We start from the raw sequence: 11,731 nt of genomic DNA, 5'->3' as shown, positions 1-11,731 counted from the left end.
TGAGGAAGTTTATGAAGATCAATCGTTATTCCCTTCTATAAATATTTGAAAGACGAGCATGTAGTTCCTCTCCTTTTGCTTAATTATGGACCAGTATACTAATGTCAAGCTCCTTATCCATACGAAAATTGGTTAAATCTCACGCGGAGAGAGAGAGAGAGAGAGAGAGAGAGAGGCTCCCAACACTGTCCAATAAGAAAATAAAGCCTAAACCAAACTTGTCCAACAACCCTACATTAGCAACCTTGAGCCAAACTCTTCCTGGTCCAGCCCTCAATATAATAATTGCCCACAAACTTAGTGGGAGAAACTCAGGTTGCATATTTTATTGTCTCCTCTATAATTGATGCATATAACCTATAAACGTACGTACGTACGTCACCACCAATGGAGATGTGATTTATCCTCCTTAAATTCACACCTCCACCAACAGAAAGAAGAATAAAAGGAGGATTCCAATACAGCATTTTTGCTACTTTAGAGATTAATATGGCCGAAGAATGCACTGATGACTCTGTGGTAATCTCTTCCTCCACTCCACCAAATTGGTGGGATCTTCACCATGCAGCATCACTCTCTTCATGGACTAATACCAGTCCATGGCAACAGTCAAACCCTAGTTCTAACTCCACTTGCGAAGAGGATCTTTCCATGTCTACATCCTTTACTAATGCTTCTAATCACTCTGGACTGACCGTTGAGTCCGCTCGCCAACTCGTTGAGCCTTCTTCATCAAGCGAAATGATGGGAGAACACGCTTCAGATCATAGCCAACTTTGGAACCATATTCTATTGTAAGTTAATTTCATAGCACCGTAAATAAAATGCTACATATATAGTTTTTTCTTGGATGACGAAAAGGCACATAAGGATAACATATACAAATATCATCCTGTTATTTTGTCATCTTGATTATTTATATTTGTGTTCAAATATATTTGAATAAGATGTGTGTGGAGAGAAGAATCTTTTCGCACAAGAAAAGGGTGAAACTGGGGCTTAAATTAATGGATATATGGGTAGATGTACTCAGAGAGAGGTTCAAGGATCAAGAATTATTCTTTTATTTTTATATATATTTTCAAATTTTTTTTTTTGTCTGTTTTTCGTTTGATCTACTTGAAATAAAAATTTAACTTCATATTGAAAGAATTTGCATTCGACATCTTTCATTTCTTAATTTTTTTTGTCAAAAAGAAAGGTAAAGTTTATCTGTTCTCCGTGTGGAATACCTCTGTTAATTTAATGCTTTAATTTGTTTTAAACCCTACCAGAGGAGGTGGAAGCAATGAAGAGTTGGAAAACAGTCAAGACGTTGGAGAGAACTTACTTGACGCTTTGTCATCCAAGACTACTAGTACTATGTCATCTGGCATATTTGGACCAGCCTGTGACTACTTCAAGAAAATGGACAACAATTGGGAATTAACGAATCCTACGTCCTTTAACAACTTCGAAAAGCAATTAAATGGTTTCAGTGAGAGCTTGATCGGAAGTGGAAGGTTGAACAAGTTGGTCAGCCACTTGCGTATTGCTCCACCAAACCCAGAAGTAAAACGGCAATCATTCGATCCACTGACAGGCAACACATCCCTGAACCCTTCTGTAAATAATCACTACTCAAACCAGCATCAAACTTACAGCAACTCCACACCATGTTTAGTGGGAGAAAGCAGAAACTCAGGTTTTCAATCATGTTATAGCCGTGATCCTAAAGTAGATAACGACCACCGTGGAAGACCTACGGCCCCTTTTAGACGGTCATTTAATAGCAATGGTGTTGGATACAATATTGGCCTTAACAGCTCAGTGGTAGGAGATAACAGCAAATACTACTATGGCATGCCTGATGCTACAAGCAGAAGTGCGAGAAACTTTGCAGATGTTTTAACGTTTACTAATCGATTAAGCAAGCCACTGGTTGATTTTCAAGTGCCTAAACCTTGCTTTAAATCGATCAATTTATCTGATAGTAGAAAGCAAGGAATCCAAACTTCTTCTCCGGTGAGAATCTTTTACTAATCAGCTATTGATATATAGTTTTTGCTCGCCTTTCTCCGTATGTTAATTACGTGACCTCTAGCCCGTGCAACTGCTGCTTCTAATATTAATTCCTCATGATCAATAATTTGTAGAGAGCAGATCAGTAATTAATCGTGGTAAATTTTTATTTGCCGAAAATTAATACTCAGCAAAGTATCTGAGTATATATATTGCATGCAGATTGGAAAAGGGCATGGAACAACAAATGAAAGAAAGAAAAGACGTGAAGAAACTTCGGAGACGGCTGTAAAGAAAGCTAAGCATGAGAGCTCTACAGTTTCACCAGTAAAGGTACATATACAGGACGGAAGATCATAATAGAACTCCTTTTTCCCTCTTCATTTCTTCAATTTTATCTCTCTTTTTCAAATGATTGAGAGCTATTATACAAAGAGATGGAGCGCTAGTATATATCATCCCTTAGGACTACCCAATTAGAAGAGTACCGACGCACTAATTAAAGCTAATGATAATGGCTAGTGGAAATTTCTTCTTTTCTTTGTTTTTTGTTTTAATAGATGCAAGCATCAAAAGTCAAGCTTTCGGAAAGAGTCACGGCCCTTCAGCAAATTGTCTCGCCGTTTGGAAGGGTAAGCACGATGAGCATTATGAATACCTTTATTTTAAACAAAACATGTTCTTCTATTCTTCTTTATCTCTCTCATTAATCATGCTACCCTTTTTGCTGTAATCAATATCTTTTCCTTTTCGTTTAAATTTCAGACTGATACAGCCTCGGTGCTATACGAAGCGATTCAATACATTAAATTCTTGCAAGGGCAGGTGCAGGTGATCATCTTATCTTGACATATCCTTTGTCTAATCACCCACTAGAACGTAAATATGGTGTCGATCCATCGTTTATTGTAAGAATTGTGAGTTCGATCCATCGTTTTTTATGAGAAATCATGGAAGAAAAGGTTGTGTGACTGGCAGTAGTAAAAAGATAAGGATATATTGTCGGTCATGTTAGCTTAATCCACACCTTTAATTTACTTGATTAAGTTAAAAAAATAATCATTTCTTGATAGCTAGCACTCTGCCTTATGTTTGCAGCTATTGATCAATCCTTACATGAAGACTACGAATTCACAAAATGTAAGCAATTACGGCCATGCGCGATATAATATAGTACTGTACTGTTTTCTTAGGGTGAAGTAGCACCTTCGAGCTATAATTAACACGCTCAGCTTTTATTTCAGGATCCTTGGGTAGGCTTGGATAGAAAAGACAAGGGAGATGCGAAGCTTGATCTCAAAAGCAGAGGTCTTTGTTTAGTTCCTGTTTCTTCCACCCCTCAAATTTATCACGACAACGCAGGATCTGATTACTGGACACCAACTTATAGAGGGTGTCTATATAGATGAAGTATGTTCATGTGGCGCTGTTTTGTGTCTCTCATAAAATAAATTCTAGTACAAGATCAAGAGACCGAAAATAAATAAATAAATATATATATGTAGCTTCAGATGCCATATTGGTAAATACATAACTAATTTGTGTTTAATTTCATGTTTCCTCTTCGATTTTATATGGCCTCTCAAGTTCTTTCAATGCTAGTTAAGCCAGGTTTGTTAGCGATTGATGGGGTTCTAAGGTTTTTTTTTTTTTTTTTTTTGTATAAAAAATATTTTTCTGAAATTTCTTTTTTCATTTTTCAAGGTAAATAAAAAAACATTAGAAAATAAATTTATGATAAATATTTTTCAATTATTTATTAATAGTTCATAAAAAAATACATTAACTTTATAAAAACAAATAGAGATTCATATAAACTATCACTTCATCTCTTGGACTATCATCTTTATCACCCTCACAATCATTGACACCATTGATATAATTAATCCCATTATTGCTATCCACCACCATAACTACTATTTTATTATTAATACAATCACCATTTCATATTCTTAGCATGACTTTTAACATCTATCACCCTCCACCACAACTACAACAACCATATTATTAATAACATACATGATTTTATCATCATCTCACCATAACTCTTTAATTATCACTTTATCATTATTATTGTTATAATCACTGAAACAACAACTACCATCATTTTTTTTATAAAAAAAAAGGTACCCAAAGAGATCATAAAGGTTGTTCTCTTTGCATCTTCTCCACAGCAGCAGGGACGTATTCATGAATCAAATGATGCTGAAGTCCTGCAATTCAAAGAGCCCTTGATCTAATTACTGTCGCATACTCTAGAGCAAATGATGCGTGGAACATGCTATTGAATCAGACTGATCCATGCTATCGGTTGGATTATTAAGAGTGCAAGTTACAGACCTCGAAGCTTCAAGGTGCTATCAACAGCATCATTATACTATGAGCTCCAAGATGAATTCATTATCTATAAGCATGTCAATAGTGATGATAACAGTGTAGCAGATATATATTCTTGTAAAGAATGGTGGGTATATATAGGCCTTGCAACCCCTTCCAAATCACTTCTTTTATCACTTTTCTGGGAAAAAAATAATCAAATTTCATTAAAAAAACACTCTCTCAACCCTTTTTATTCAAATTGTTTTCCATTATCGATCGATTACGATTGCCTGGGAAGGGCCGGATAGATGATGACTAACTTTCGCATGAAACTGGTGTTTTTTGTTCAGAAAAACGACCGAAGGTTTTGGCTTCCATCCATTTCATCTCATTGTAGTTTGTTTCAATGAGGACGAGGAATCACAACGGCTCAAATAAGAGTTTATTGATAAATTTATATTACTTTAAAAATAACTAAAAATAATTACCTTATAAGCTCACTCTAAGGAGAAAGGAGAAAGAATGAGATATAAAAGTAAAAAAAAATACTATGAGGTTAAAAAAAGTCTAGATATTTCTAAATAACCTCAAAAATAATTTTTTTAACCTCTATAACTGTTCAGTAATAAAATAAAGTAAACAATTGTAGGAACGATTTTTAATTAATAAATTGATTTGATGACTGAAACAATATTCAAAGCAATTTACGGTTAAGTGTGTGGGACAAATGCCCGTTTGTTAATTTTTTTTGGCACACGTGTAAACTCTTGATTTTTTTTAATAATCTCCGGTGAGGCGGAGGATGCAAATAATTTTCTTAAATGTTTGAATATAAGGAAAAACAAAATGAATTTATTTCTCAAGTCCGCTCTCGTCAGTCGTCACGTTCATAACCGCCTTTTTATTTATGTATTTATTTATTTTCTTCCTTTGACCGCTCGCTCTGACTTTGCTAACTACAAATGGCGCTTCTCCTTCACTTCCTACAAAGCTGAAGCACCCAGCTACTCAAATTAGTGTTGAAAAAACAACAATCTAGGGTTTATTTTCCCCTGCCCTCACCACAATGAAGCGCTATTTCAACGAAATCTCAGACGACGAGTGGGCTAACCACTCCTTCAAGGCCTCTCGCCTTTTCCAATCCACGCTAAATGGCAAACACGAATCGATTCTTCTCTTTCTTCTATAGAATCCTTTGCTTTCACAAAACCACGTCAAAATTCCTTTAGCAGCATCAGCAATGACGACGATTGCGTCGAAGTCACCGAGCATTTCAGCTTGGAGGATGAGGAAGAGGAGACAACGAGGCATCAGTGGGGAATTGTGGCCTTCGATTCGTGGTTGATGAGATGAGGAGGTGATGATGGAAGAGTGAGAGAGCCGTGGGGATTTGGCGGAGGTTTATGATGTAAAATCGAGCGAGGAGGAGTTGGAGGAGGAGGAATTGGCGGTGGAAGATGATAATTTGGTGGGTAAAGCATTGCAGAAATGCGCTAAAATATCGGCGGAGTTGAAGAGGGATCTGTACGGCACTGGATTGACCTCATGCGACCGGTATGCCGAGGTGGAAACTTCTTCAGTCAGGATTGTTACTCAGGTACTCTTTTCTTTTCATTTTTTTAAAAGCTGGAATTTTGTTTCTTTCAGTTATGTCATGGTTTTATGTAGTTTTCTTTTTTTGCAAGAATCATCTCCTAGGTCATTTATGAAATTGAATTCAATACAGAGGGTCCAGATATCATGAGAAATTTGAAATGAAAAAGAGTGGTAGCATGTTCTTTTATGCTCCCTTTCCAATGAAACCACTACTGATTTTCCTTATTCATCTTTTTTGTTGTCTCAAAATTGGTTTGTTTAGCTTTACTAAGCTTGATAACATTAGTATTGTGAGCATTCATGCGACGGAATGGTGATCTTTCTCTATGTATTTTGTTGATTGTAAAAGAAATTTCACTTAAAAACTAGCCATTTACCCAAATTAGACGAGTCTGTCTTTGTGGGCGTAGATATCTGCAAGACTGCATCTATGGGTGTGTGGTATGCATGTAGGTGCACATGCATGTGAATTCTGCAATCCCTAACGAAAATGATCTGTAGTTCTGATTTATCTGTCTTTGCTAGATGTAGAGTTATCCCTTAGACGGGTCTGGTCTTTAATGGGGGAAACTCTGTTTTAATATCGCAGGATGATATTGATGCAGCCTGTGCACTGCAGTCGCAGATTCAGATTTCCAGCCTGTCCTTAAGCCATACTAGCTGGGTGGTGTCAACTTTCTTCTTCTGCTATACAGGAAGGGCATTGAAGGAGGTATTCTACTATTCCTTTTTCCATTGTTATTGTGTTGTTACATATCTACTCTCAGGAGCCCTACATTATATTATTATAGTTGTGTTGAGACATTATAGTTTATGATCCAAGATTACAAACTGTGGTAATTAATTGGGAAACTATGTACATATAGTTTGAAGTATTTTCATATTACTTTGTTTACCTTGAGATATATTGAATCCCCGTTACTTTTGAAATTACATTGCACCTTTGGCTGTATATTTTAAGAAGATACAATATACCAACCAGGACCCTGAAATTTTAACATGAATGGATTGGTCAGGGACTCATTATTAGCAGTGAAACCGGTGTGGTCCAAGTATATAGAAAGAAGTTAATGTATGCTGGAATATTGCTGATGTATTTCTATTCCATCAAATGCATATTCTGAGGCTGCACTTTAGGGTGTGTAGTCATTTTTGGATATGGATATCAGATTATGTGTTTCGGAAAGACCCTGATCAATAATCACTCACATTTGTATCCATGCAGCCATATTAGCAGATGAGATGGGTCTCGGGAAGACCATTCAGGTATTTGTAATGTTTTTTTTTTTTTTACTTTTCAGTGACAATAGGGTTACCTTTTGTTGCTGCAATATAAATTTGATCTTGTGCGACAGGCTATTACATATTTGACACTGTTGAAATGCTTGCACAATGACTCTGGTCCACATTTAATTGTGTCCTGCCTCTGTTGGAGAACTGGGAAAGAGAACTGGGAAAGTGGTGTCCATCATTTTCTGTACTCCAGTATCATGGGGCTACACGATCTGCCTATTCAAAAGAATTGGGTTCATTAGCCAAAGCTGGGTTGCCTCCATTTAAGGTGCGTCTTGTTCTGTTACTCACTTTTTGAGCGACATAGGTGTGTCTTATTCTGATACAAGTCATTATCAGTGTACTTTACCCCCCCCCCCCAAAAAAAAAAAAAAAATAAAAAAATAAATAAAAATATGTATTTATGTAACACATTCATTACTCATCATTGATCGTACAGTTCACAACAGAAAGATGACCATAAAATTCTGAAACATTGACAGTGGAGCTGTGTTGCAATGGACGAGGCTCATGCTTCGAAGGACAAGAACAGCTATAGGTGGATAAACCTGGTGTCAGTTGCAAAGAATGCTAACCAGCGTTTGATGTTGACAGGGACACCTCTGCAGAATGACTTCATGTACAAATAATGAAACTTCATTATTTCTTAATTTCTCTTTTCTATAAATGATTGACATTGGATTTATTTAGGTTCATGATAGAAAGAACAAATAGTTTCTTTTTGTTGCACTCTTATAATGAAGTTCTTGTGATGTCTTGAAACAGTCTATACTCTTTGGAAAGCTCAATTTAACAGGTGAAACGTAAAATTCTGTTGGAATATGATGCCTGACTGTACTCTTATTGCTATGACAATGGCATGAAATTGATGTTCTCTGGTGAGATTCTTGTGAATCTTCTGCTCTTGCATAGCTATGCATCCTGGTTTCAAATTGTAATATTTGTTCCAACTTCTTGTAGCTTTTACTTTATCATGATAAATATGAGAAAAAAGGAATCCTTTTGGACAAGCATGTTATACTTTCAGCTAAATCTCGGGTATGAATCAAGTAATTTCACTGGATTTCAAGACCTGAGTTTTTGTGAGCTAAAATTTGCAAGTTCATATATCATGCAGGCATTAGCTGAACTTCCTGGCCTGAGGAAGTGTGGGCGTCGAGTTCTGATTTTTAGCCAGTGGACTTCGATGCTAGACATCCTAGAGTAGACTTTGGATGTAATCGGGGTTACATATAGAAAGTATTGATGGAAGGTTCTCCCCTGTACTTATCTACATTCATCATCATTATTATAAGAACTAGTTGTTGTCTGCGCCTGGTGTGCTAATATTGTTTTCAGTGCATGCGGTGGAGGTTTCATGTTTTCTCTAATGCGGCAAGGCATTGATTGTTTTTGAGGTGGTATTGTGCTTTTGTAAAAAAAATGATTTTTTTTTTGTTTTAAATTAATTGTTTTTGGTGATTTTAAATTATTTTGGTGTGCTGATGTTAAAAATAAATTTTAAAAAATAAAAATAAAATATTATTTTAATACATTTATAAGCAAAAAGCATTTTGAAAAGTAAACACTACTATAATACCAAACACTAATTAAGCAAATGAACACGGTTGTGGCTTGGACCATCCAAAACTTGCATTAATAAATTAAGTATTTTAATGTGCTGGACCACTGGTATCATTGACACTAAGGGGCCTGTGCAAGTGTGCATTGTGGGGAGTGCTGTGGTGGAAATCATGTGCATGCATGTGACCACTTAGTTGAAGATTTGAAGCCTTAGATTAGTCATTTCATGTAAAAACATTGAATGGTAGGACAACCCAGAGTTCTCCTCCCGAGTTCCTGCTTCTGTAGGATCACAACTGGAGGGATTGCGCTTCTTTCTTTCAAGTGAGGTTGAGAAACGTTTCTTTTATTAGTTAGCGAAATGACTGGTTTTTCATTTTTTGGTGAGTATTAGCCAAGGATACTTGCACTTGTCTCCTAAATCCAGTGTACAAACTGGTGTGGAAAATTCATCTGGGAAAGTTTTTTAATATTATAGTGCGATAGTTCTGAGCAATCAATTTGATATTTACCATCATTGAACTATGTCCATCACAGATTGCTACATCACTTGGTAAAATAGTATAGACAGTTTTGTATTGGCCTAGAACAACAATGATCGTCCTTTTGAACTACCTGGACTTTTGAGCATTTTCTTTTTGAATTGCGCATCATAATGGTGGTCATTTGTTTCCTAATTTTCTCTTTATATGGTCACTAGAAATTCCTTCTAGCCTAACCAGTTCCGTCCATTGACAGTACTCAGGTGATGGATAAACAGAACATGGTTGACGCTTTCAATAATGACACCTCGAAAGCATGCCTGCTGTCCCACTAGAGCTGGAGGTCAGGGTTTGAACTTGACGGGAGCTGATAATGTAATTGCCCCCGATTTGGATTTCAACCCACAAATTGATCGACAGGTAGAAGATCATTGTCATAGCATTGGCCATACTAAACCTGTCACCATGTACAGGTGCTTCATAACCCATCCGAGACTTTGAAGGAAATAATTGCAGACAAACCCCTTCTATCATTTTTCCCTCTTACCATTCTACATGTTTTAATTGTTTTTCAAGTCCAAAAAAATTGTGTCTTGCAGAATGGTGACCAAGGGCACGGTTGATGAGACTGTAAACGAGATGGCAAAATGGAAGCTAGTTTTGGACGCGGCAGTGCTGGACTCTGTTGTGGGGGTAGATAAATCTTCGCGAACAACGGGGGAGATCTTATCATCACTGACGATGGTATGGAAATTCTAATCGAACCCACAGAGACTTGCGCCAGAACATTTTCCAGCGTGCTCCCTGTACTGGCGATGTATTCAATCAGTAATAAAAGGGTCTTCAGTCCTCAGTCTCCAGCCACCAGGAAGTTTTTGCCCTTTAATTTTTTTTTATAATTTTTTTCAATGATATCCATTGTTATATTAGTTATGCTCAACCTGGGGGGAAATTAGTTTATAATTTATATTTTTAATGGGTGTAAATAGGCCTTTAATTCGTACATCCAATCAGGTATCAGTAAGACATGATTTGATCCAAGTTGCTTATGACTCGCCACGAGCATCAGTGCCATACTGAATTGCTGATTGCTGTGAAGCAAGTTGCCTTGTTGCTTATGCGCCACAGACCTCCTGGAAAACCAAACTTTTAGATATTCTTCTTTTACTTTTCCACCAGGTTGCTTTCTGCTCATACCCGCCAGCCTTCAACCCTGACCCCATGGATCGTGTATTAATCACAGACCAACAGGCTACGTTGAAGGCTGGTATTGGTTTCACCAGCTTTTCCTCACCGTTGGAGATCACATAGAATAATTAAATATGATTTGATGGGCAAAGAGATTATGCTCCGGGGATAAGATGTAACCTATGCTGCATTGCCGTTTTGGGCATGATAACAAAAGAAACTCTGGTTAGGAGGAAATTAGCTAGCTATCTTCTCCAGGTCTCCCTCCTGCGATGACATTTGATGGAGCCTCTGCCTTCCCGTGATTGTTGTATGTCATAGAGGTAACAGCCAAGCCGGTGGGGCTGGCACTGGTGTCGAAGGGGACGAGGGTAAGGTATATGTGGTGCAGGCTTCCGGGTATCCATGACCCAACTATGCACACAATCTCAGGTCTCGGTCCCCCAATCTGGGCTTTGGCCTGCGATAGGCCAATCTATTGGTCGGCAGTTTCCTAGGGATCTGGAGCTTATCCATTTGTGATGGGGTTCCAGCGTTATAGTGGAGGTTGAATTTTGAAAATGGCGGGTGACAAATTACTGGATAAAGATGTTATAATACAGCTCTCTTTAAGGTTTGGACGGTTTCTGAAGCCCTAAACTTAAATAATTTCATTAAACCTTTAAACTTTGCCTCCTCCTATGAAATTCAATTAGCAGTCATGCATGAAATAATACGATTCTCCTGAAGCTTTTAGAGAGGTCTTCCTAACTTACAAACTCCCTGGAATTTTAACAATTCTCTTAACTAACCCTGCCTCCTTAAATTTCATGACTTGCACACATAAGATTTCAGGTTTTACTAAATTCCTAAAGAGTATCTGTTATAAGGAATACCTTTTCAAAAATCAAAGAATGTGTTTGGAATAATAACTCAAAATCAAAATGTATTTTATAATTTTTAATAATTACTTTTTTTTTTCAATGAAAGAACAAGAATAACACACGAGAAGGTGGTGATGGTAGTCTATAAAGATAGAGACAATGACCGTGTTGTGATCGGCGACAAGTGGTGGAAATGTTAGTAATAAACTAGTAATATAATGTTTGTGATGATAACTATTAAGAGGATTGTTACAATGTTTATGAGTAATAAATTGTATCCTTGGATGAGAATAAGTATATCATTTTTTTCATTTAATTGAAATTTCTTATTCAAATCCAATGATTTAAATATTTTTATCAACGCTAGGGTATCTCTAATGAAAAAGCTATATGGGAGAAATAAAATAATTATAAAAAAAATATTTG

At 36.7% G+C, this 11,731-nt stretch overlaps 1 protein-coding gene and 1 pseudogene across 1 annotated transcript; both read left to right on the top strand.

The window, feature by feature from the left end:
* The first annotated feature begins 417 nt into the window (after window positions 1–417).
* On the top strand, window positions 418–3,555 carry LOC118054867 (uncharacterized). Its single transcript, XM_035066641.2, has 7 exons — window positions 418–794; window positions 1,275–2,004; window positions 2,224–2,334; window positions 2,562–2,633; window positions 2,767–2,832; window positions 3,100–3,141; window positions 3,246–3,555. The coding sequence occupies exons 1-7, from the start codon at window positions 490–492 to the stop codon at window positions 3,408–3,410; spliced, it is 1,491 nt and encodes a 496-aa protein (XP_034922532.1). The 5' UTR covers window positions 418–489; the 3' UTR covers window positions 3,411–3,555.
* A 1,643-nt stretch (window positions 3,556–5,198) lies between these two features.
* On the top strand, window positions 5,199–11,109 carry LOC118053908 (protein CHROMATIN REMODELING 19-like; annotated as a pseudogene).
* The last annotated feature ends 622 nt before the right edge of the window (window positions 11,110–11,731 follow it).

Source organism: Populus alba, chromosome 8 (genome assembly GCF_005239225.2).
Source record: "Populus alba chromosome 8, ASM523922v2, whole genome shotgun sequence".
NCBI classification, from domain to species: Eukaryota; Viridiplantae; Streptophyta; class Magnoliopsida; order Malpighiales; family Salicaceae; genus Populus; species Populus alba.
The sequence above is the reverse complement of the archived record's forward strand: the minus strand, read 5'-3'. Positions and strand labels throughout refer to the sequence as shown.